The sequence below is a fragment of the Aquarana catesbeiana genome, linkage group LG11, assembly GCF_042186555.1.
Source record: "Aquarana catesbeiana isolate 2022-GZ linkage group LG11, ASM4218655v1, whole genome shotgun sequence".
NCBI classification, from domain to species: domain Eukaryota; kingdom Metazoa; phylum Chordata; class Amphibia; order Anura; family Ranidae; genus Aquarana; species Aquarana catesbeiana.
Window position 1 is genome coordinate 108,151,889 of NC_133334.1, and position 27,257 is coordinate 108,179,145.

The 27,257-nt window shown below is 42.7% G+C and overlaps 1 protein-coding gene across 2 annotated transcripts in view; it reads left to right on the top strand.

The window, feature by feature from the left end:
* Positions 1–26,382, top strand: part of SLC25A22 (solute carrier family 25 member 22) — a 186,192-nt gene extending 159,810 nt beyond the window's left edge. For both annotated transcript variants that reach the window (XM_073604846.1, XM_073604845.1), the window contains 3 exons: positions 1,974–2,128; positions 4,784–4,859; positions 10,864–26,382. In XM_073604846.1, coding sequence (XP_073460947.1) covers positions 1,974–2,128; positions 4,784–4,859; positions 10,864–11,017 — 385 coding nt within the window. In that variant the 3' untranslated portion in view covers positions 11,018–26,382. The remainder of the gene's footprint in view (positions 1–1,973; positions 2,129–4,783; positions 4,860–10,863) is intronic.
* Positions 26,383–27,257: the final 875 nt, after the last annotated feature.

Below are 27,257 nucleotides of genomic sequence, written 5' to 3' on the forward strand. Positions count from 1 at the left end.
ACCCTCCCTTACTGTATCCAAAATGAAAAAAAAAAGTGTTGCCTATAGTTCTACTTTAAGCACAAATTTCTGATAATTTTATGGAGAGGACTAAGAAGATATAACCATGCCAATGGTGCAGCAGAAAACATATAGCACAGTGAGGAAGGTCACTGTGGTCCAGGATGATGAAACAGTCAAAATTAGAAGCGGCACCCCCCCCTCCCCCACAGTTGCGGAATGCCGGCCACTCGCATACCGGAAGCAGTGCAGCCGCTTTATGGGGGCACTAGACTAATTTGCCTCTCAGCCCAGTCCGCTCCATAAGAATGGCGCTACACTAACAGTGTAGCACAAGTCGGCGGGGACTCTTTCTGTGCTGCCCCCCTGCAAAGTGCTGCCCTGGGCCTTGTCGGCCTAGGCCAGGATACAGCATTGCCAAGCTTCTAGCATCATACTCAAAAAAGACTTGAGGCTGTAATCAGTGCTTCAACAAAGTATTGAGCAAAGGCTGTGAATACTTATGTACAGTACATGTGATTTTTTTTCGTTTTTTATTTTTAATACATTTGCAAAGATTTCAAACAAACTTCTTTCACGTTGTCATTATGGGGTATTGTTTGTAGAATTTTGAGGAAAATAATGAATTTAAAGTTACACTAAAATAACAAACATGTCATACATACCTCCACTGTGCAGCTTGTTTTGCACAGAGTGGCCCCGAATCTGGTCTTCTGGGGTCCCTCTGCAGCTCTCTCAGGTCCTCCCCATGGGAGAAGCACTCTCCCGGGGGATTACCTTGCGGATGCGCTCCCGAGTCCAGCATTGGGCATCCATAGACACTCGACTCAGCGGCCACGTCTTTGAATTTGATTGACAGCAGCAGGAGCCGATGGCTGCACTGCTATCAATCTATCCAATCAACAGCCGAGAACTCCCTAGCAGAAAAATAGTGCATTCGAGGGTTCAGTTAAGTAAAATGGGGGGCTAGAGGCCGGTCACTGACAGGTGTTTTTTCACCTTAATGCATAGGATGCATTAAGGTGAAAAAACACAAAAGTTTACAACCCCTTTAATCCATTTTGGAATAAGGTTGTCACATAACAAAAAGTGAAGTGTTGTGAATAATTTCCGGATGCACTGTATACTTACAGGTACGCCTATAATAAGTCTTACCTGTCGGTACAGTATATATTTCCTGAATGTGCGCCGTTTTGGATATATTTACTTTTATAGCAGCCGGTGACTGCATCGGCCCTTGCAGACTGCGTTCTCAATAGTAAACTGCAATATAATACATTTCTGGTTTGGGGCTTAATACCACTTTAATCATCTGATTCCCAGAGTCAACAGCACTGGGGCAACCTCACACCATGTAGTAAAAGATGCCAGTTTCACGCTGACATTTGTTACAGATAGGTGAGTGAGTTGAATTAAGTTGTAGTCTCTGGGGAGTGTAATAAATTCTATGGAGAAACTTCAGCTGAACAGGTTGGTCTCTAGCAGAGATCATCAATTTAGTGTATTGTGCTACCCCATTCTTACAACAGTCCTCCTAACAAAGAGTAGGAAGATCCCCCTTCCACTTATAATAAATAAAGTTATGGTCTTGGAACTATGACATTTCATGAGCAGGGCATAAGTAGAAGAGAGGTTTTTAGAGGCCCTGTGTTCTCAACAAGAATTCAAGGGGGTATTCTTGGACAGAGGGTGGGCGAGAGGGCGAGAATTGAGATCTAATAGTGTGCCTAACTTGGAGGTTTTTGAAAGAAACTCCAGTTGGGAAGTCTGTATTCCTCCTTTACAGCGTCAAATGAGTGAAGTTCACTTGCCAAGAAGAGTTGATCAAACATCTAGTCCAAGCAAGTTTCTGAAATCATATATCTTGGTTTTGTCAAAGTGAATAAATATAGGGAGCAACAGTACTACTACTTTTAATAATACAGTAATTGTTCTATCCTCTTTGACTTAATCAGCATTTTTGTTCCCTGCAGGGATGTACCTTTTTCAATAATATATTTCCCTCTCTTCGCCAACTTGAACAAACTTGGGCAGAAGACTCCAGATGGGAAATCTCCCTTTTTCGTGTCTTTTCTTGCTGGCTGTGCAGCAGGGAGCACTGCTGCTGTTGCTGTTAATCCATGTGATGGTAAGTTTTTAGGGCAGTGCTGACAGGGCTGGATTTATACCAACTTTATGGAGTTGGATTGCAACATTTTTTTTTTTTTTTTTTTGCCAAAGCTTTATTAAACAAGCTGAAGTTAGAAGCTGATTGGCTACCATGTAGAGCTGCACTAGATTTTGCACTCTCCAGTTTTAGTAAATCAATCCGGTGTGTTGTAACCCATAGCAGCCAATCAGATTCTATCTTTCCTCAATTTACAATATTATTAAAATTCAGGTGGAGGAGGGCACAGGAGAAATGGAAGACAGGAAATTTATGTACATAGACTTTTGAACATTTGAACACACAGAAACTATTAATAGATTATGAGAACGGAATCAAGCATCAAAATATGTTCCCTAAAGCATTTGTTTGCCACATACCAATAGTGTGATCAGCTTGTCTCAAATACCCCATGATGTGGGTACATTTATTACAAGTACACCCTAATGCCTCATCAGCAGTAAATGCTATAGGCTTTATGATTTCTCTGTCTTATGTCCTATTTCAATGCCCTATATGCAGCTCAAGAGAAGTTTATTGGTTGAACTAGATGGACTTGTGTCTTTTTTCAACCTGATTAACTATGTAACTTTGATTAAGGTGCTATAAATGTTCATGTAAAATAACTGACACAGAGAAAACACTGCATCAAACTTAAATGTGCACAATAATGAATTAAAAAATAAGCAAGCATAAAGTCCATAAGTGAATGAATCCCAACACCAACACAGAATAGTCTGAGATAAAACTTCTAGATCTTCCACCACAAGTGCTCAGTATGAAGATGGCCACTCACCAGAGCTGTTTGACCCCTTTTTATAAGACGGTCAAAAAAACGCTTTGGGAACACCAGATTGGTTCCACTACTGGAATAATTCCACTCCAATGGCCATTCAGGAAGGAGCTAGAATGTAAAAAATGACTCCACAGGAGACACGAATGAAAGTCTCATAGTCTAGTCATTTTTAATAAAGTAAAAACAGCAGCAATGATAGCAGTTACACTCACATGTAATAGTGCCTGACCTGGCACTAGGTGTAAACAGCGTGTGTGAGTCAGCTGATCCCTGTGGGTGGCGTGCGTTCATGTCTTGCTCCGAAGGTGCAAAGCCTGGTGTAGGGTATCAAATATGGACCCGGAAATTACGGATCCTCTTATCCTGATTTATTAAAAATGACTAGACTATGAGACTTTCATTCGTGTCTCCTTTGGAGTCATTTTTTACATTCTAGCTCCTTCCTGAGTGGCCATTGGAGTGGATTTATTCCAGTAGTGGAACCAGTCTGGTGTTCCCAAAGCGTTTTTTGACCGTCCTGTAAAAAGGGGTCAAACAGCTCTGCTGAGTGGCCATCTTCATACTGAGCACTTGTGGTGGAAGATCTAGAAGTTTTATCTCAGAGTACTCCATTTTGGTGTTGGGATTCATTCACTTATGGACTTTATGCTTGCTTATTTTTTCATTCATTAATGTGCACATTTAAGTTTGATGCAATGTTTTCTTTGTGTCAGTTTTTTGACATGAACATGTATAGTGCCTTATTCTTTATTTTATAATTTTGCATAGTTTAGTGATTTGTTCACTTGAAAGGGGGCAGCTGTTTGTCTATATGTTCTCATCCCCACAAGGCCCCATTTTTTTGGTACACGTTTTTGCATGTACCTTTGATTATTGTTGAAGCTAAAGTTGGTAACGTTATAAAGTCACATGACACAAGACAGAATCATCACCATTTTACCTGCAGCTCATAGGGATTGAGTCTTAAACCAGCCATAGATGTATCAAATCTCGGCCGATTTAGCGGTGACCAGACAAGATTTGATCCATCTATGGGCAGGCTGGTTGTACTGAAGTCGATCCATCCATCAACTTCAGTACAATCAACCTGTTGGATTTTTGGCATGCGGTCACTGCTGGCGGCTATAGCAGTGGGAAACGATCATTGTGTTCTGCCTGCAGGGAAGGCTCCCCACCAGCAGAACACAAAAACTCTGCGGGAGAGATTGCCACATCAACACTGTCTGTGTTGATAGGGAAAGCACGCAATTCTCTTTCCTTCCACGAAAATTGGGTAATCTATGGCTTGCTTTAGATTCAGTTCCTGATATATCAAATGCAGGCTGAAATGTAAAAAGGTAGGGAACAATAATTACATATAAGGATTACAACTAATGAAAAAAAAAAACTTTTAAAATAAAATCCAGGACGGCCTTTCTTTAACTTACTCACTGGTCTATAGACAGGCAACTATTTCAGAAAATAAGAAATGTATTTAATGCAGCAAGTAGACTATCTTTATTTTCTATGGCATGCAGCAGACTGTCTCATTAGAATATCTGTATCAATGGGGAGAAAGCTCTGCAGCCCTCTGGCAGATCATGCAGGGAGGAAGAAGATAAATGTTTGTGTTATCTAAAGCACCTTGTTATATAATACACTTAATAATACATTTATTGACGCTGAGGCTGCCTGGTGTTGGGTCATACTGTAACAAGGCCAAAGCTGTAGGAGGCCAGTGCCAATTCTGATTAGTTTAGAAAGGGGATAATGGAAAACAACATCAAAAAGAAGATTTTTGTTTAACAAAATAATATATGGCATACATTTACCTCAGTAATCACCAATCTTTTTTTTTCCAGTGATTAAAACAAGATTACAGTCATTGCAGCGAGGAGTCAATGAAGATACTTACTCAGGAATCATAGACTGCGCCAGGTAAAATTTAAGCTGACAGATGTAATCTGTCTATACATAAATATGTCATCCACATTTGGGCTTTCACTTTGACTTACATTGAGGCATGTATAGGGAATATGTGATCCTTACTGGATATTCATGTTATATACAGCAATAGTACATTAATAATATTAGTTATTAATAGCACACATGGATATTATAAGTTACTATGTATTGATTATGATAATGATTGGTTGCATTGTCCATTTTGTGTAAATGGTGCTAAGATGGCTGCTTTAGCTTGTGTGATAACAACCTTGCATAACATACACAGTTGGGATAAACAAACTTACATAACTTGCATAAATTGAGGTAAAGAACTCAAAGGGGGACTTCCCTGGAATTTGGGAGTCCTAGTTAGTAATTGGTATGACCCAAGATTGCCATTGGTATGAGTGTCGTTTGTTACAAAACCTTATATAAGGGGACGCTGTGATATCTGTCACCAGAGCATACTTTGATATCACAGCGTCCCCTTATATAAGGTTTTGTAACAAACAACACTCAACAATGGCAATCTTGGGTCATACCAATTACTAACTAGGACTCCCAAATTCCAGGGAAGTCCCCCTTTGAGTTGTTTACCTCAATTTATGCAAGTTATGTAAGTTTGTTTATCCCAACTGTGTATGTTATGCAAGGTTGTTTATCACACAAGCTAAAGCAGCCATCTTAGCTCCATTTACACAAAATGGACGATGCAACCAATCATTATCATAATCAATATATAGTAACTTATAATATCCATGTGTGCTATTAATAACTAATATTATTAATGTACTATCACTGTATATAACATGCATATCCAGTAAGGATCACATATTCCCTATACATGCAGCATGCTGTTGTCTGTTGGCAGTGGGACTGATTCAATCCTTGCTTGTAAAGGGCATTTTAGGAGACTCCTGCAAATAAGTACTTCTAATAATCAGAAACTACAGTATGATTATAGAAAATATCCATCATGTTGGATAATCTGTGTGAAGCATAACGAAAGAAATTAGATTGATTCACTGTACCTAGCATCCACCAATCTGCAGAGGAAAGTTAGCAGGTCTGTCACAGGGCTGTTCAAACATGGAAGATCAATTCTCATATCATTCTTCAGCTTCTTTTACTTTGTATGGAGGTGAGCAGGGCAGGCCTTTCACTCAGTGGTGGATATTCACTGGGCACGGGGGGTGTTTTGAAGCAGGATTCTGTGCACCCATTCACGGAGGACTTATTCATATTGTTTCTTTTTTTTTTACCACTTTTTTTTCAACATTTTTATCTGGACATTTATGTTGATATTATTCTTTTGGGCCTTTTTGTATTTTTTTGGACTTTTTGGTTTTGTATGTTATAAAGATGTAATATTGCTGCGCTACACTGATATATATATTTCTTGATAATTTTGGAGTGTTGCAGAATCACTTTAGTGTTTGGCTGTGCAGCATTTGGTCACGTTTATTATTTATTTTTTAGGAGGTCATTTGCACTGATTACCAATATTATATACATCTATTTTTAAAACATGAAATAAATGCTTCTGTGTAAAACAAGAATTTAATTATTACCGGCCACATTGTCAAATTCCACTGTGTTGAAGAGAGAAACTTGCTCAAAAATATTCAGCATTCAACACTTCCAGGAATATTCTTTCTTAGATTCCCCTACTGCGCTCTGTGGTTTAATTTGCCAGTCTCTACATTACCACAGGACAAAGGGCTGGTGGAAGTACCCACAATGCACTGCGGGGGGACTAGACATCTGACGCTACAAAAAGTGTGCTGGATACTGAAGATTTTTCAGCAAGATTTTCCCTTTAACCCAGGGGAATGTCAAAGTTGTTTACTTTAAGGTCATTGTAATAGTAATGGGGGCGCTTTTTTCTCCTGATGAAAAAAGGTTTAAACTATGCATACAGAAAGGGTTTTTAACTGTGTGAGCTGTAAACCTAAAAATGGCTGGATGTGTTTCTAAATGCACAAAATACAACTGACCATTAATATTTATAATAGATAACACTGTAAATTACACTCAGTGGACAAGTATCTCTTTTCTACCTGACTTACTATGTAGCTACTGTGTGTAATAACTACCTAGTTCCCATATGAGGTCAGGAGCTGTGGGCAATTACTGTATATGTCCTTCATTCCATGTTTTCCGACAACCCTCCTAAACTTTTGTAAGCAGCATCGGTTTTCAGTGGTTGCCGACAGCTTACCAAGCAATGTCACCGAAGAATTGTGTTTAGGATTATATTGGGCATGAAGTGTATTGCCCACCAAAGATCTGTTTGAAATGTGTATTTTTTTGTGGTATATCTTTTGCCTTACTTAACGGAATTATAGTCTTTGTCAGTTTTCTTTTATTTAAACAAAATAGCAGAAAAAAACAATAAAACACTGGATCCGATTTATAATATATCAGGCAAGGAAAATGTGAGCTGTTGCCCACAACAACCAATCAGAATTTTTTTTTCATTGTCCATCTTGCGGAGAAAAATTATAGTTTCAGTCTGGTTACTATGGACAACTGCTCAGATTCGTCTTTCCTTCATCAATTATGAATCAGCTTCCCGAAGACAGATTATAAAGTAGGTCAGACTCTGAATAAAGAGCAGCTCTAGCTCACAAAGACACCAGACCATATTTTATGTATGTGGCTGAGCTTGATGGAGCAATATGTCTGCCTACTGTCACCAAACCCCACTTAGTAAAGCTGTAAGGCCAGGTTAAGAACATGCAAACATGCAGGAGTTTAGTACACATTGGAATTTTGTTAAAAAGGAATGAGCAAGATAGATATCAGAATTACCAGTATGGGCTTGTCACAAATAACCTTTGCCATATCCTGGTACTGCACTGTCATGAATAGGGGTTAAAAAAACAAGGAAAAGGGGAGCCACTGAGTATGTATCAAACACAATTTATTGATAAAAAACAATATCCACTCACATGTAGAGCTCAAATGTTGAGTTCAGGTACATCTCCAGCAGGAGGAAGAGAGGAGGACTACAGGTAGCTGTGAATCCATATGTACTAACATCACATCTCGTCCACTGGTGATGGGCTGCAGTAAGCTAACATGGTAGTCCAAAAAACACACCTCTCTTCCTCCTGCTGGAGATGTACCTGAACTCAACATTTCAGCTCTACATGTGAGTGGATATTGCTTTTTATCAATAAATTGTGTTTGATACATACTCAGTGGCGCCTCTTTTCCTTGTTTTTTTTTCCCAGCACATTGGACTTGGCTTCCGATCCTTTTTGGTGGCTGCCTTGATAGACTGACCTTCCACCTATGTATATGGTTATATATATATTTGTGTGGATCCTGCCCTTGCACTAATACGAACAGTTGACTGAGGTACTTTGTACTTTTTTACTTGTATAATTAATAGGGTTTAGAACAGGGCTTTTTTTTTCAGGTAATAGGTGCAGGAACCCCCCTTTCAAGTCACCGCTTGTCTCCACCCCCTACTAATCTCTGAGCACCATCCTTTGGTTCTACCCCCTACCCACCTCCCAGTACTGCAGCTTTCAGAGAATACAGAACCAAATATAATTTTGTGCTACTCGGTAATTTCTTTGGATGTTTTAATGATAACAAGAAAGATAGTAAAACAGATTCCTTGCAATGAGCAAAAATAGACCCCACCCCAGCAACAATAGATCCCCCACACAACAGTAGACTTCCCCCAGCAACAATGGACCCATCTCAACAAAATACCACCTCAGCAATAATAGACCCCGAGCAGCAATAACAGATCTCTTAGCAGCCAGCATCAATAGACCCTCCAGCAGCCAGCAACAATAGCCCTCTCCTTCAACAGTAGATCCCGCCCAGCAACAATTGACCCCCCCAGCAAGATAAGACCCCCCCACCAGCAACAGTAGACTTATCCAGCAAAGATAGATCTCCACCAGCGACAATAGATTTCCCCAGCAGCCAGCATCAATAGACCCTCCAGCACACCCCAGCACCCCTTGCCATTACATACACTCAATGCTGGAGGTGCCGGAACTGCGCTTCTCCATGTTCCCCCACGCTCCCGCTGAAAAAAAGCCCTGGGTTAGAATAATGCTAGGTAGATAAAGTCCTAAGAGAGCATGAGACCAATGAAATGAGAGTCCAAAAACTGTTAAAATGAGTGTTTGTTCAGCAGGACAATACAAAACAGTCAACACATTTCAGGGACTCAGAAATATCCCCCTTCTTCAGGGCTCTGAAGAATACTTCAATTTAGAAGGATTCAAAATAGCAGAGCCATTACAATTAATTTGCTTGAAAAATGAAACAAAGTAATAAAGTGCTCGGGAGCAAAATAGCAGAAGCACACTGAGGTTTTGGTGCTCTCTTTAGACATTATAGTAGTGGTTTCCAAACTTCAACTACCCTGGTTTAAGGTGTACCCTGTTTTGTGTTTGAGAACAGCCTCACCAGAGCCATTGTGCCTCAAAAGCTTGTTTGATCTCCTCAAACCATGATCCATTGATGAGTCGAATCCAGCACTTCAGTTACACATATTCCTTGATTAATGTGAGGGTCAGGGATCTGGGGATTTAGTTTAACTTTTAGAGTCCATTCAGACTTACATATTGCAGTAATGTGTGTTAAAACATGTATTACTGCAATATGTGTCAACGCATATGTTCTAGCCAAGTTCGGCTACCTACATTAATTGTATGTAATGATATTTTTAACTATTTTTAAACTATTACACAACTATAGTACATTAAATAGTGTTTGTTATATGTGTGGAGTTCAGCTTTAAGTGTTCAGGTAGAGAGAAGATGTCAAGGAACAGGAAATCTCTTACCGTGCCCGATTATGATTGTCCCCCTCCCCACTCCAATTCTGGTCTGTACTCACACTGTGCTTTAAGGAAGCGTTCCTATGTCATTACCTCTGCCAGCCAAACCACAATGATCCTTGTTTCAATGCTCCATGAATGCTCTGTGTTCTATGAGAGTTCAGTGCTCGAGTGTGGTTTGTACCCACAATGAAGTGAACTGTCACAGACTCCTAATGAACCATACACCAGACCATCTCTCTTTCCAGGGCACAGTACACTTAACCCTGCCCAGACGCAGTTCCGAGCACTCACGCGACAGAAACAAACCGCACTAATGGGGTGAGCCATGCCTGGGCACAGTTAAAACATCTAGTGCACATATGCCAAACACAAAGCCAGCAGGCCGAATCCAGCCCACCAGGCCTTGTCATGTGGTCCTCGCACCCAGATTTGAAGTCAGAGGCTAAGACGCCTACACAGGGAGGTACTAGAGCCAGGCCAGGTAGGAGAGAGAGAGATGCGAGGAAGCACTCCTGAACCCAGCACTCTGTACATAGCACACCCCTAAACCCTGCACTCTGTACATAACGCACTCTTGAACTCTGCACTCTGTACATAGCACACTCTTGAATCTTGCACTCTTTACCTAGCTCACCCCAGATACAGCCGGTCCTTTGAGAGCAACCATACTGCTAATGCGGCCCACAATGAAATTGAATTTGACACCCCTGATCTAGTGTGAGTACACCCCTAGACCCCTGTCAGGTTTCTTTTTCTGCCTGTATCCTGTTGAGGAGGTCTCCCTTTTAATTCCTATCCCAGGGACCCAACAGGAAGTAAAAAGAGGTCTCTGTAAAGTGAGAAGATATTCCCTTTTAGGCAGTTGTCACCAAATGAGCTTTCTCCACTGGATGATTTCTCCTCACATCTTGTTTTTGTGACACCCGGACCAATAGTGAGGGTAAATCTTCCCTGCGGTTAGGCAGACTGCAATAAAAACCAGACAATGGATCTAACGCAACTCTTATTCTATCCAAAACTAAAAAAAGTAACATTTCTTTTAAATGTAGGGTTTTTTTCGCTTTAGGGATCTATGTGAGAATAATAGAGACACAGACATTGCACGGTTTACTTTGCTGTTTATGTGTCAGGCTTTGTATCTGAATTCTGTTTCTTCAACATATGTCTTTCTATTTGCAGGAAGATCTGGAGGAGTGAGGGTCCAACTGCCTTCCTGAAGGGGGCGTACTGCAGAGCTCTGGTTATTGCTCCACTTTTTGGCATTGCACAAGTCATCTATTTTATAGGCATTGGTGAATTTATCCTGGGCTTCTTACCCTCCAAGCGTGATTAACGAAAACCTACTTTAATCTTCTTTTAGTGGCACCCTAACTTCAGCTCCTCTTGCCACACAGTCCTTGTGTGGACACTTCCTGGCCCTGCCTTTTGTCACTTGTGGGTTTACAAGCTGGAACCAGTGCAATCTGGCCTGAAAATCTGCAGAGCCTTTCAGCTAGTTAGGTAGCGTTCCACGCTGGCAAGCAGGACACAGTGTTAACCTTACAGGCAAGAAAGCTGTATTATGTCTGGTTGTTATTGCTTATGTTGCTGGAACATATTTTATTTTATTATCCTAAACGGTGAAAGTCTTTGTTTTAGACATAACAATCATATTGGTAATTCAAACTCTGCTGCATGGACCTGCAGCATACTGTACAAGGATGGCAACATCCACATACATTTTAGATTTAATTTAATTTATTTTATAATTTAAATCATCTGACATCTGTATGAATGTTTTGAGCAAGCCTAGAAAAGTATAGGGATTGGGATTTTTAATGTGCTAGGGTTACAAGAGATAATTCTAATCAGGGTACCTACTGTTAAAAAGTACATGTATACATAGTCTATACAGCTTTTGTTCTAGACTTTCCAGTTAAAGTGGTTGTTAAACCCAAAAGAAAACATGTATTATATTGCAGCTTACCATTTCTTAGATGTGATGGCTGCATTAATTTTCTTTTTTTAGACTTTCTTTCTTCTATTTTCATCTGGTGATCGAGCCAGTAAGTCTGTTGTTTTTCAAAAGAACAAGTTCTCCAGCAGAATGTATCAGTTACAGAGATGGGACAGACCATTTAACACTAGCAGGGGTGCTTACAAAGATCAGTTTTTATCTTGTTTATGTAAAACCTTTATCCCAAATGTAAAAAACTGTTTGCTGTAATAACTTATAAAGTGTAACCTGGAATTTGGCTTCAATTTTTAAGTGTATCTAAATGCACTAGTCCATATAACACCCCCCCCCCCCCCCCCAAGTGACAAAGCTGCTATCCAAAGTTGCCCCTGTGCTCCTTCATCCAGAGTGAATGCATGCCAATGTAGGATGTGTGTTACTGGTCAGATCTCTAGTTGAAAACAAGGAGAAAAATGTTTTAAAAAGAAAACAAATGCAGCCACCACATCTAATGATTTGTAAGCTGCAACATATTACATTTTTGGTTTTGGGTTTATTACCTCTTTAACAAGTTATTAAAACATTGATAGGTTCCTCTAAAAAATACTCCAGCACAAAGAATTGGTTCTCTTTGTTGTAAACGGTCAACTAAAAATTAGGGAGCTACTGTATTTTTAATAGGACCAAAGTGCCGTATCAATATTTTATATTTTTGACTGATCATTCCTTCACATGTGGTATATTTTGGGGACACACTGGGTTCCAGTTATGGACCACCAGGCCACTTTATGCTGTGTTGTATTAACACAGCAAGGCATTAGACCTATATATCAGATATACCTTATGTGAAATGCATATGAAATGACAGCTGCAATATGACTGGTTGTTCCGGGCTACACAGACTTGCTTGTCTCAAACACCTTTTATATATGAGGCTCAATGAAAACGTGCTAGCTAATGACCTGTAAAATGTTGCCAACCTAGGCCCACTAAAAGTGGAATACCAGAAAAAATCTTTTTACTGCTGTCTTTGTCTTTGTATGAAGTTCACTGTTTTACAAAACATAAAAAGGTGAACAAACCACACCCTCCCCACACACCCTGTTCCCGCTGCAGTTTCCTCATTGGATGGGTATCTTTTTGTGGTCATGCTAGCTGATCTAGCAGTCCCGGCATTTGAAGACCACCCTCTTCAGCAGCCTTCTTTCTTCAGGGGCACCGTCTTAGAGCAAAGATGGCTCAGAGAGATTCTCATTGGTCAGCATGGTCACATATTAGTGCTGACCAATTCCGCTCACCTTTATGATGCTGCTCAGCCTCCTGGGCTGTGTGCTGCAATGGTTCTCAACTTTATTAAGACCAGGGCCCAATAAATTCTTCCAAAACCTTCTTTGCCCCAACAGTAAAAGAAAAAAGTTTATACTAACACAATAAAAGCATGGGAATACAAAATATGTATTGGAATGTTCTGAATAGGATTGAGGGTAATAGGGGTTCTGAAGGAGTTTGTCTGCAGCAGACTTGGTGGCTCTTTAGGGGATTCTTGGTGTAACTGGGGGCAATTGTGGGTATAGGGTCTTTGGAAGGAGCAGTGGGTTTCTGCAGTAGGCTGGGGCTTTCCAGCAGCATTGTGATAGGCTGGGGTGCACTGCAGGGACATGGGGCACTGTGGGACACTGCTGGAGGTTGGGGCACTAAAGGGACTTTGAGTGATGGGGTTTCTGAAGGGGGTTTGGGGACTCTACAGCAGACTCGGTGGCTCCTTAGATGATTCTGGAGATAGCTGGGGGCAACTGTGGGGATGGGGTCTTAGGAGGGGGCTGTGGGTGTCTCCAGGTGACTGCGGCTTTCCAGCAGCATTGTGGTAGATTGGAGTGCACTGGAAGGACTGGGGGACACTGTTGAAGGTTGGGGCACTAAAAGGGCCTGGAGGAAGTGCAGAAAGTTAGGGGACACTGCGGAGAGTGAGGGCTCTTGTGGCACTTTGGGAGGTTAAGGAGCCAGTGGTCCACTATGGGATGTTGGGTAGCACTGTGGGAGCTGGAAGGCACTGTGCTAGTTTAGGGGATCTGCATGTAGCTGGATGCCCAGAAGGAGAGAGGCCATGCCCGGCAGTGGGCCACAGCCCGGAGGTTGAGAACCATTAATGTACTGCATTTTTCAAATGCCTGAACCACTGCACTGGCTGGCAGGGGCAGCAGAATATAATCATCCAAGGAGGTAAGCGCAGCAGGGACCAGGGTTGTATAGAGGGTGTTGTGAGTTAGTTCACCTTTTCATTTACTGTGAAATTGTGAACTAACCCTTTAAATAGAGATCTCTTCAATGGTGACACAAACAGAAATGTAAATATTGTCCTATAGTAAAGGGAAGTGTTAATTTCACTGCCATTTGACAGGACTGTAAGGGAGGGTAAATCTCCTCATCGCACCCTTCCCCACTTTATCTGAAAGTAAAAGAAAAAAGTTTTGTGCTGGAGTCATACTTTAAATACATTCAATGGACTGTGAAATTCAAGTATATTTACGTTTTAGGATACGTTTTATTTGAGAGATAACTGTAAGCTGAGCATTTAATATGACAGAATATTTGGCTATTACCTTGTACAGTCTTACTAGCATTGTTTTTCTAAGACTATATATGTATATACTGTAGTGTGTAGACATATACATCTGGCAGAGTAAACATTGTGTAGAATGTAAAATTACTAAAATACAGGACCAAAGCGGTTTGCTGCCTCTGAAAACAGCAATGTCTTGCAGACCCATGTGGCAGGGTATACTATTTAAAGGGTCAGTACACCCAAAAGTGATATGACAGTTATAGGTGGGATGTAGGGGACTTGGACACCTGCTGTCCTATATTTTTAGAGAGTAAAAGTAGAGTAGATCTCTACCCCATTGGGTGCTCCCATTCTTCCTATTACTTGCTGCATAGTATAAAGTAAAAGAAAATAAGGAGATGCCGTAATGGCACAGAGGTCTGTGCTGAGCAGCCAAGCACAGAGTTTACTGAGAGGTATAAAGAATTGTGGGGTGGTCCAATTCTTCAGCTCCTACAAAGGGCTGAAACTTTTTTTTTTTTTTTTTTAACAGACTGACGCTTTAAGGACACCCATACACATTGGATATACAGCTATCATCCAAATGTGATTCATTGACAAATGACCACACTGTAGACAATTTCTGGAGGAAGAAACTTATGTAAAAATGTTGCAAAAAAATAATTACCCCAATTTTACTGTTCATTCATCCACACCATGAGCAGGCCGGACAATCGTTTCTTCCAACTTTCATCCAATGTCTATGGGAACCTGACAGGCAAATACTTGGGGGTATATTTATAAACAGTGAATGTGACATTCACAGGCGGTTAATCAATCCCTGTACTGTAAAACATATACAGCAGAAAGATTCATCTGCACTGAATTTTTGGTGAATGCCACACTCATTACATATGCCCCTAGGAAATTATTGAAGTCACAAGCATTGCAGCAAAGTGTACTATATGTGTGCAAGAGATTGTATTAGTGTATTATTTATTTTTTGTTAAAAACTCCATAGGTTTGTATAAAAGATATTTTTTAAATGATAAATGTCCTTATGCTGTAGTATTGAGCCAAAGCTAAATTACTGAGAGTGTATAGAAAGAATACTTTTCTTTTACAAATGATATACCCACCTATTGTTCTATACTTGAAAAATTACCCTAACTTTCCAAATCGTCATTGTCATTATTCAATACAGTACAGTCAATACAGTCATAGCTAGGGGTTCTCCTCAAGATGGTTTGAGAACTCCTCAAGATGGTTACGACCCTTCTGAGCTGGCTAAGAACAGGACCAAAATCACTTGTTTAGCTGTAGGCCCCGCCTAATGTTGTATATAGTGTGTATATATATATATATATATATATATATATATATATATATATATGTATGTATGTATATACAATATACATACACTGTATATAGGTGTGTGTACTGGGGTTAAAGGAGAACTACAGACAAAAACACAAACTTCAGTATATATATATCTTCTCACTTTGAATAACCATTTGGCTCCACATTACAACCTACCATAATATCAAAGGCCTGTTTTTGGCATGGAGTGTGTGACTTGAACAAAAGCAATCACACCCCAAATCAATGCTGGTGATTAACATACCTCATAGGGACTAGAGATCATTATGTGTTAAAGTGGCCCTCTCACAGTAATCAATAGGGCACAGGTAAATTTAAATCACATTGTTATTTTAAGTGAAAAACTACCTCTTTCGTAGTATGAAAAAAACAATACTGCTACTCCCAGTCTAGGCAACTCAGATCACATGGTATTGCATGCCAATCATTAAACACTGCAGAGTATATTGAAAGACTTTATGTGTTAAGCTGACCATACATTTTTTGAAATTTGTCCGGTTTAGCAGGAACCAGCCAAATTTTGATCAGTGTGTGGTCATTCCTGCTCAACAGAAGATACATGTTAGAAAGTCTTTCTGGATCAGTGGCTGCAGCCGCTGATCAGTGTATTCTGACAGCAGTGGGTCCTGCTGTCAGAATACAATGTTCTGGTGTGGGGGACTTCTCCATCTATCTCGTTTGCATGGATGGAAAAATCTGTTAGTCTAGAGGGCCTAACAAAGAAGACGAACAGTCTATGGCCAGCTTTAGACTTGCAATTGGAATAAGATAATTAGCCAGGCACAAAGGAAATATGGTTGGCCCCATGTCCATGGATAATAACATACTATTTCTAGAAAGGTAGTATATTTGAAAACTTGGCGACATTGTTTTCAATAAGGTGATCTTCCCATGTATGGTGCATAGATAGGAAACAGAAAAAAAAACAGAAAAATAATAAGTGGGCATATACTTATTGGGGATTCTAGTCCGGACCTACCTGAGCGATCTTGCCAGGAAGCTGTCACTGTCTTCGGCCAATCATAAGCGGCCGAAGCATTTCCCGCCCACAGCTGCATGTATTCACTCCCCTTGTATACTTGCAGCTGCAAGGTGAGGCGTGCCATGTCTGCTTATGATTGGCCAAGTACAGTGACAGTGATCCGAACACGCTTGAGCTCATCCCTAACCTTCATATTCTGATATATTTTACTGATGAATTTTGTTTGAAGTTCTCCTTCAGAAGGTGCAATACAGTTTTGACCTCTTATTCATACATAACAACTCTAGTTTTTCCTTTTTGCTATTTTCTTCAATAACATACCTATCAGGTCCCACACTTACCAGACAGGTGAGTCCGCTTGGGCAGAGGGTAGGCTCCCTTACGTATCCGATTCGGGGCCCCTGATAGAGTAGACAGGAGGCCACGAATGCGGAGTGGTATGAGGGCCTGTAGTAGGATCCTGGAGCACAATGGTCTGGCAAGCAACCGGTAGGTCTTCAGACTGGGTAGAGCAGATGCTGGGCAGGAACTGATCAGGCTGGTCACACACAGGCAGAGGTCGGCAACGGGCTGGCAGCAGCGGTACAAGAGGGTGAGGCAAAAACAAGGTCAGACAAGCCGGGGTCGGGTTCAGGCAGCAATCAAGGATAGTCCAAGGGGTAGCCGGGTCACAACGGATAAGCACAACAGGGAAACAGGAACTCAGGATGATCACGGACAAGGTACAGAGCTGTTTGATCAGGCAGCACTGGGTCAGCATAGAGGCAAGCCTTAAATAGGCCGATTGGCGCCAAAACGCCGCGCACGTGCGCGCGCCGATTCGCCAAAGCGCGCCGCGCCCCCGCACGCGCCCGAGCGCGCCCCCGACACCGGCGCGCACGCCCACCGAACCGGGTCGCGTCACAAGCAGCGCCCACAGGCGGACGCGCGCTAACGCGAACGCGCGCTAGCGCGAACGCGCGTACGCACGAACGCCCGGACGCCACCCCGCACGCCACGGTCGGCCAGCCCAGACACACCGGTGCCCACAGGGACACGCGCCCCAGCACGGACAGGAACGCGAGCGCCAACACGCCCCGGCGCGCCCCGGCGCCCAACCAGGTAACCTCTCTGACAGTGCCCCCTCCTCAAGGGCAGACTCCGGATGCCCAGCTGGGCCATCTTCGCGGGATGAGAGGTTTTGAAGGATTGAAGGAGATCGTTAGCGTGCAAATTGTTTTCTGGTTCCCACGAATTGTCTTCGGGACCGTAGCCCCTCCACTTCACCAGATATTGTACCTGATTGCGCCTTCTTCTGCAATCAAGAATTGCTTCCACTTCAAACTCCTCTTCGCCATCAACCTTGATTGGTTTGGGTGGACCGATGCAACGACCAGGAAAGAAATTAGGCGTGACCGGTTTTAGGAGAGAAACGTGGAATACTGGATGAATTTTCAGGGAATTGGGGAGGTCCAATTCAAATGCCACATTGTTGATCTTCCTTTTGATCAAGAAAGGACCCAGGTATTTGGGACCCAGTTTCCTGGATGGACAAGCTAGCTTGAGGTTTGCGGTGGACAGCCAGACAGAATTGCCAGGTTCTAGCATAAGTTCTCCTCGCCTCTTTCTGTCGAAGATCCTCTTATAGTCTTCCTGAGCCTTGGTCATGGTTTCCTGTAGCAATTTATTGTTATTGGCGAAAAAATTCAAGGTCTCGGAAACTGCAGGAACAGGGCATTCAGAAAATACTCCAGGTAAGAAGGATGGGTGGAAACCGTAGTTGGCGTAGAACGGAGACTGATTAGTCGCTGAATGTAAAGAGTTATTATAAGAAAATTCTGCGATGGGAAGCAGGGAGGCCCAGTCATCTTGGGAAAAAGCTGAAAAACAGCGGATGTATTGCTCCAAGGTTTGGTTCGTCCTCTCAGTTTGTCCATTGGACTGAGGGTGGTAGGCCGAGGAAAAGGACAACTCGATCTCAAGGGCACCACAAAGGGATCTCCAGAATCTGGAGGTGAACTGGACGCCTCTGTCCGAGACTATATTGGTCGGGACTCCATGTAGTCTGACGATCTCTTTGATGAAGATAGCGGCGGTCTCCATGGCTGAGGGGGTGCCCTTCATGGGGAGGAAATGGGCCATTTTAGACAACCTGTCCACTACAACAAAAATGGATGAAAAACCCTCTGATGGTGGAAGCTCCACGATAAAATCCATAGAGATCATGGCCCAAGGTCTCTCTGGAACTGGTAATGGCTTCAGTAGGCCCCATGCTCTTGACCGGCTAGTCTTATTTCTGGCACACGTATCACAGGACTCCACATATGCCTTACAATCCCTGGTAAGATGAGGCCACCAGAAGGAGCGTTGGACAAGGTCAATTGTTTTCCGTGTGCCGAAGTGACCCGCAAGTTTGTGGTCATGGCACAAGCTTAGTACCCGTGCTTTCAGCTCCTCAGGAACCACAATCCTATTCTTGAACCAGAGCAGTCCATCCTTGGCACAGGCTTCAGCAAGTGGGGGCATTCTCGAGGAAGCTCGCCTGATTTGAGAAATTATGTCTTCCTGTAGAACGAGAAAATTTCCAGAAGGAAGAATGGTGTCTGGGGACAGGGTTCTTTCAGAGTCAAGGAACATCCGGGAAAGGGCGTCGGATTTGACATTCTTGGATCCAGGTCTGTACGTGATGTGGAAAATAAATCGCGAAAAAAAAAGTGCCCATCTGGCCTGCCGGGGTTTTAATCTCTTGGCCGTTCTTAGGTACTCTAAGTTCTTATGGTCTGTGTAGACCAAGATGGGATGTGCTGCACCTTCCAGGAGATAACGCCATTCTTCCAGAGCTGCTTTAATGGCCAGAAGTTCCCGATCACCCACATCATAGTTCTTCTCGGACGGAGAGAGCTTACGTGAGAAGAATCCCACTGGATACAGGAGTGCTTTGGCACCCTGTCTCTGAGACAGTACAGCTCCGACCGCAACTTCGGAGGCATCCACCTCCAGGACGAAAGGCAAGGCAGGATTGGGATGTTTAAGAATAGTGGCTGAGGTAAACAACGCTTTGAGTTTTTCAAAGGCCTCTTGTGCTTTAGGGGTCCAGTGGAACCGGCACCCTTGTTTAATAAGTTCCGTAATGGGAGCTATGATTGAAGAAAATCCCCTGATGAACTTTCTGTAGAAATTGGCGAAGCCAATAAAACGTTGTACCCCTTTCTTGTCAGTCGGTGCAGGCCACTCCAGAATGGCGGATACTTTCTGAGGATCCATTTTAATGCCATCAGGAGAGATGATTAAACCCAAGAATTGGATGGATTGGAGCTCAAATTCGCACTTCTCGAGTTTGGCGTAGAGCCCATGCTGTCTTAGCCGGGAGAGTACAGTTCGTACATGTCTGCGGTGCTCCATCAGAGAGGCGGAGAAGACCAGGATATCATCTAGATAAACGATGACGTATAAATCCAGTAAATCATGAAAGACATCATTAACAAAGTGCTGAAATGTTGCCGGTGCGTTGCACAGACCAAAAGGCATGACAAGGTACTCATAATGACCAAATCGGGTACGAAAAGCTGTCTTCCACTCGTCTCCTTCTCTTATACGGATCAGGTTATAGGCTCCACGGAGGTCTAGTTTAGTAAACACGGTAGCAGATCCTAACCTCTGAAACAGCTCAGGAACCAAAGGTAGCGGGTATCTGTTTTTTATGGTAATTTTGTTAAGCTCCCGGTAGTCAATGCAGGGACGTAGGGAATGATCTTTTTTTTCTACGAAGAAGATGCCTGCCCCAGCTGGAGACGTAGAAGGACGAATGAACCCTTTCTTCAGGTTTTCGTCAATGTAAGTCTTCAAGGTGCCCAGCTCCTGCTCAGTCAAGGGAAAGATTCTACCAAAGGGGACTTCGGTACCCGGTAGAAGTTCTATTGGGCAGTCATAGGGTCTATGTGCTGGAAGGGTTTCTGCCCCCTTCTTACTGAACACGTCTAGGAAATCCCGGTAGGGTTCAGGAAGATCTTGGTAGAGTTTAGTTTCAGAGTCCATGCACAGACATTGGGAAGAGGTTGGTGGGGTTCCCCGTAAGCAGTTTTGTCTACAATATTCGGAGGAAAACTGAACCTCGCCCGTAGCCCAGTTGATGCTAGGATTGTGGGCCTGTAGCCAAGGTATCCCTAGGATAATTGGAAAGAGAGGAGAGGAGATGACATCTAGGCGTAATAGTTCCTGATGTTCCGGGCCAATGGTGGCCAAAAGAGGAACCGTTTCTTGGGTGACGGGTCCGGAACGGAGGGTGGAACCGTCTGCTAGAAAAACTGCCAGTCCTTGGGCTTTAGTTTGAGTGGGGATATGGTGAGTTTCAACAAAGGTCCGGTCAATGAATCCACTGCATGCCCCTGAATCAACGATGACCGGTACTGGGATGCTCCTTCCAGGTAACTGCAAGACAATGGAGAGAGTTAAATGGCTACCGGTACTAGGTAGGACAGGTGCACACAATGAGGAAGACGGTAGACACTTACGCCTCTTATTGGGGCATGCTCTTGCAAAATGACCGGGCTCTCCACAGTACAAGCACAGGTTGAGTGTGCGTCTTCGGGTCTTCTCTTCTGGGGTCAGAGAGGGACGGAGCAGTCCCAACTGCATAGGCTCCGAGCCTTCCTGGGCGGAAGCGGATGAGACCAATGGAGCTTGGTGCGGGGCACTAGGGGCCCTGGGCAACATCCAGGTAAGACGTGGATGACCAACTGATCTTTCAGAGCGTCTTTCCCTGAGGCGACGGTCAATTTGGATAGATAAATTGATGAGTTCCTCTAGTGTCTGGGGAACCCCCACTCGTGCCAGCTCGTCCTTTAGAGGGTCAGATAATCCCAGCCGAAATTGGTGACGCAAGGCAGCGTCATTCCACTCCGTGTCGGCACTCCAACGCCTAAACTCCACGGCGTAATCTTCAGCCGCTCTGCGACCTTGTTGGAGGGAGTGCAAAGTGGCTTCAGCCGTTGCCGTTAGCTGAGGGTCCTCGTACAGTTGGGACATGGCTAGGAAGAAGTCACTCACGGAATCAAGGGATCGAGCCTTTTGTTTCAGCAGATTGTGGGCCCAGGTTTGAGGTTCACCAGTCAGCAAGGATATGATGAACCCCACTTTAGTAACTTCCAGGGAGAATGTACGGGGTTGCAGGGCAAAATACAGTTCGCAAGCGTTGCGGAACGCTTGGAACTTACTGCGATCTCCTGAAAACTTCTCGGGTGGAGGTACTCTGGGCTCTGGTGGAAGCATCACAACAGAGGGTGCCGAAGCCGAATTGGACGCTGCTCCTGAAGGAGAGGCTGAGAGGGCCTGGACCTGCCCTTCCAATCTAGTGTAGCCTTCTTGCAGACTTTTAACGGCTTGAGTGAGGCCCGCTAGGTGCCTGCACAGTTCATCCATGGGGGAGGCCCCCTGCCCGGACTCAGTCATGGCTGCCTGATACTATCAGGTCCCACACTTACCAGACAGGTGAGTCCGCTTGGGCAGAGGGTAGGCTCCCTTACGTATCCGATTCGGGGCCCCTGATAGAGTAGACAGGAGGCCACGAATGCGGAGTGGTATGAGGGCCTGTAGTAGGATCCTGGAGCACAATGGTCTGGCAAGCAACCGGTAGGTCTTCAGACTGGGTAGAGCAGATGCTGGGCAGGAACTGATCAGGCTGGTCACACACAGGCAGAGGTCGGCAACGGGCTGGCAGCAGCGGTACAAGAGGGTGAGGCAAAAACAAGGTCAGACAAGCCGGGGTCGGGTTCAGGCAGCAATCAAGGATAGTCCAAGGGGTAGCCGGGTCACAACGGATAAGCACAACAGGGAAACAGGAACTCAGGATGATCACGGACAAGGTACAGAGCTGTTTGATCAGGCAGCACTGGGTCAGCATAGAGGCAAGCCTTAAATAGGCCGATTGGCGCCAAAACGCCGCGCACGTGCGCGCGCCGATTCGCCAAAGCGCGCCGCGCCCCCGCACGCGCCCGAGCGCGCCCCCGACACCGGCGCGCACGCCCACCGAACCGGGTCGCGTCACAAGCAGCGCCCACAGGCGGACGCGCGCTAACGCGAACGCGCGCTAGCGCGAACGCGCGTACGCACGAACGCCCGGACGCCACCCCGCACGCCACGGTCGGCCAGCCCAGACACACCGGTGCCCACAGGGACACGCGCCCCAGCACGGACAGGAACGCGAGCGCCAACACGCCCCGGCGCGCCCCGGCGCCCAACCAGGTAACCTCTCTGACAATACCACTACCACCATGTTGTGAACTAAGGAGTTGTCACTATTTAAAAGGTGCCAGGTATATGGGACCTGTTGTTGCAGACTTGTTATGGAGGGTGCATTTTCCAAGCTGTCATACTTATTCTTGATTCACTACTTGCTGAGGTACAGCCCTAGGACAAATCACAACTTATCTGCACATGCTTTTCCAAGTTAGTGCCTTGCTTAAGTGGGGTGCATACTATAAGAAAATCAGGTGAACAATCATCCGATTTAGCTCGTTGTTTCACAGCAATTCAGAAGCGAGGAAAGAAATAATGTGCAAAAATCCTCCTATGAAAAATGCTTTTTATTTTGTTGTTTATTGTTTCTGAACATGTGCATTCTTTCATTTCTGATCTTTCTTGTGCGAAAATCGTACGAGAATGGTACATATTAAAATGAAAATCATTAGTTTGGTTCCCATATGAGAAAAATTTTAGCATTTGTCCCTTCAGAAATTTTTGTTTCGGACTGTCGGAATTGGCTTTCGAAAGTTGTGTACACACTATCTGAAAATCGTATGATCGTTCCTCACGAAAATGTTCGCCCAATTTTCTTATATTGTATGAGCCATGGTCACTTTGAATACAAGTCAGCAATGGTAATTCTCATATTTCTAAATCGGATAATTAGCCACTAGTTAACAATTGCATTGTTTCATTATTGATAACATTGCAGAAATTCTAATATATACTGACGGATGTCGGATGTGATCCAACAGCTTTGCCTTAAAATAAAAATAAGAAAATTAAATTCTTCATTTGCTTCATAGAAGAGATTAATTGCTAATGATAAATGATAATCACCAGGTCTTCTGATCTGGCTGGTTCCTTGCAGCCTTGTAAATAACAATCAGAATATAATCACTATGCACTTTTACAGATGTTCGAGCAGGAGAAAATATATAGTAAACACAATCACCAGGGCAGGCTTCACACCTTGGCATTGTGGTAATGCCTGGTATTTTGTGCGGTGCATTTAGCATGGCACTTGAGCTCACTACTACAATAGATGTCAATGCATCCACTCTCTAGCCAAATAATGTACATTCTGTGCTTTGTGGTGCACCGTATCAAAAATGCTGCAGGGACTGTGTTTTTTTGTTTATCACATATATTGACGACCAATTCGAAATGAATGGGCGCTGTAACACAGCACACCTTAACACACTGCAGTGGAATATACATGTGTGAAAAAGCCCTTCTGCACGTTTGCAAAAATGGAAATGAGTCTATAGCATCAATAGGTCCTGAAAAAGAATGTTTATTAATTGCACTGTTTTATGTTACAAACTGTTAATGATACCCAGCACTTATACCCTACCCTTTATTTATACAATCTGTGCATTTCTGGTAAATAAATATAGGAGTTGTACTGATGTATCTGCTATTGGGCTCCTATGCTTTGCACTCCTGCATACGGTATATGATGGCTTCACCATAGTGAAGATATTTTTGAAGTGGATGGGCTATCAATGCTCACTGTCTCAGTGTATGCCCCTAAAACAGAACATGCTTTGTCTGAGGTGTGTACAGCCATTAGGAAGGTATCAAGGGATGATATATTTTGCTGTGTTATATACACATGAAAGTTAAACATTTTATGAAAAAAACTTTTCACTGTTGTAATATTTAAAAAAAAATGTATTTAGTTATTATTTAAATGGTGACATCTCTGTTTATTACATAAGCAGTGCCTGCTTCCTTAGTCGTGCTGCACAATAATTATGCTTTGCTGCGCCTCTCTTGTTATGTAAATCTGTCAGTTAGGTCTCGTTGAGTAAACATGTAGTCATTTTAAGTCATTGAGAGTTTATTTTAACAGTCATACTGATGATTGTCTATTTTACAGAAAGCCACTAGACATTTAACACAATTCCACATATATATTTTAAATATGATAAAGCACGTTTGTAAAAATGTGAATGTTATATAGAAATACCTAAAGCCCAATTCCAGACAACTAAAAAAACAATCCCTTGCAGGGGGACTGTGCCCTATATTGCAAGGGTCATTTGCTTGTTTAGCTATAGAAGAACAATAAAAGGAAATTTGCTTACCTGATCCTCCGCCCCCCCCTCTGCGAGACCAGCGCAGCGTCTTCTCCCCCACGCTCCAACAGTCTGGGGGGCCTGATCTCATAGCCCTGCACTGAACATGTCAAGGCCAAGAGTCAGTCCACCACCGGATCATGGGGGGGCGCAATCTGCCAGGCAAGCTGAGAATCAGGTAAGTTAAAGTATTTCTCCTCTCCCTTAGAAAAGCAAGCAATTAACCCAATACAGTGTGGGAGCAGCCTCATTGTAAAGGATCATTTTCCTGGAGTTGGGCTTTAAAGTTTAACAATGCAATAATAACTCAGATTTGTTGACAACATGTTATAGTTACTGTTTAAAAGTATACATAATCTCTTAACATTGACATCTAGCCTTGGGAACAATTTTGTGAACATGTTATGGGGCAGTGGTAGACACATTGTACACTGTTCATGGGTAACAGGGCCACTTGAGTATGAGCCCAACTCAACGCAGTGAAATCGGACATCCCTGTTGTGTCACGTACTTTGCACTCAAATTCTGAAGGAATTCCAGGTTTTCTCTGGCATATTTATTTAGCCCACAATTTGGCAACCTCCTTAATGTTTAAAGTGTTCTTTGTTTTCACCTGCTAATGCTGCGAATAACACACTTCCTATTCCCCCATGTGTGCACTAATATCTGCATTGTATTTATGGAAGGAAACATAATGGTCAGGACTTCAAATATGTCTGCCTTTGTTCATCTCCATTATGTGGTGGATTGGTGGGACTAGTGGTTTAAACAAGAACAATAGGGCACTTGTACTTTCTTTTCAGCTTATAGGAAGTGACAAGAACATTTCTGTACTTGCTGAAAATGTTTAGTCTGCAAAAAGAAAATGCAGCAACCACATCTAAGGACTGGTAATTTGCAATATATTAAATTTTTTGTTTTCCTTTAAGAAACAGACATATGTTACGAGGGGTCTTCAAAAAGTTTCCGCAATTTTATCTATATAACTTAGTTTAAAAAAGTGAGGAAACTTTTTGAAGAACCCTTCTAATTAAAGGGGAGTTTCAGCCAAAATAAAAATGCACTCTACAGTATGTAATATCAGGTTATGTGCACTTGGTGCTATTGTGTTGCCGGTGTGTTACAACAGTACCTGTACTAAAGGCTATAAGGCAAAATTGCCAGTGCAACTGTTCTGTAACTGGGGAGTCCACTTTTATAGTGTACTGCATTGCATGTATTAATTATTTAGTAGTTGGTTAGTACAGAAACCTTACAGTGGTACAAATCTATCCATATTACTTCTTTTATTATTGCATTTGTATTCTGCCTGTATATCTCATACAATTCCTTAAAGAGACCCTGTCACCAACTTACAAAAATACACATAAAAACATAAAAAGTTGAGTATTTTAAATGTTTACTTGCAGTGGTTTTTCCTGTCCATAAATATTTTTTGACTCATGTGCCTCTGAACTTGCTAGAATGACTACTTCAGCTAGAGTCAATTCCCTCCCTCCTTGAACATCAGACCTTTTGGATGTCTACACGAGGGAGGCACTATAGGTAAATAAAACCTGCATAAAATCTAATAAATGCACATATAACAGTAAGGGAAAATTTTTGTTAAAATAAATGGCCTGCTGACAGGGTCCCATCAAACAACTGAACTGAATCTGTCTATGAAAGGGATTTAAGTCCAAATAAACGCACCTATGTATGCTAGTACCTAAAAAGATGTATGTACTGTACATGACAAATGTGTATTAATATTATGTGTTCCTCCCCCTAGACTTATATATGTAATTCATCTCTAGAATAATATGTAGTAGATGCATCTTAACTTGTGTCAATGACCACAACAGTCGTATTATAAAATGGTTAAGGTGTATTGGAGATATTAGGCAGCAATGGAATTAAACAATGAGCTTATAATTGACCAGGTATTTCAGACAGTGCCTACTAACTTACCAATGATGTCATTCAATATTATGCTACCTTTCTTAAAGCCATGATTTTATTTATTTTAGAAGCCTGATTCAAGTATACAGTTTTCACAGCACTATTTCTGATAAACTAATATTAACCTCAGAAAAAATTAGCTGGGCGGTTATCAGTAACCTTCTAGCCTAAGAAGCATGCTTGAAAAATAATGCTTTATTTGGGTTACTAAATGTGTTATACACTTATTTTCTGCCTTTTAAATCTGTACTTGCAGATATACCCTCCAGTTCCTACCAATAAGGCTTTGCGATCGTTAGCAGACCTCTTCATTTTTGGTAGAGTAGGAAACTGTTAGAACCTCGGTGTGGCAGATGTTGCTGTCTGTAACCCCATAGGGGAATCTCACTCTCACTTCCTGTCCTGGTGACAATGTTATCACCAGGACATGAAGTGAGGGAAAATGTGCAACAGTGATATAGTCAGCTATAAAAAGCTGATGATCGTATT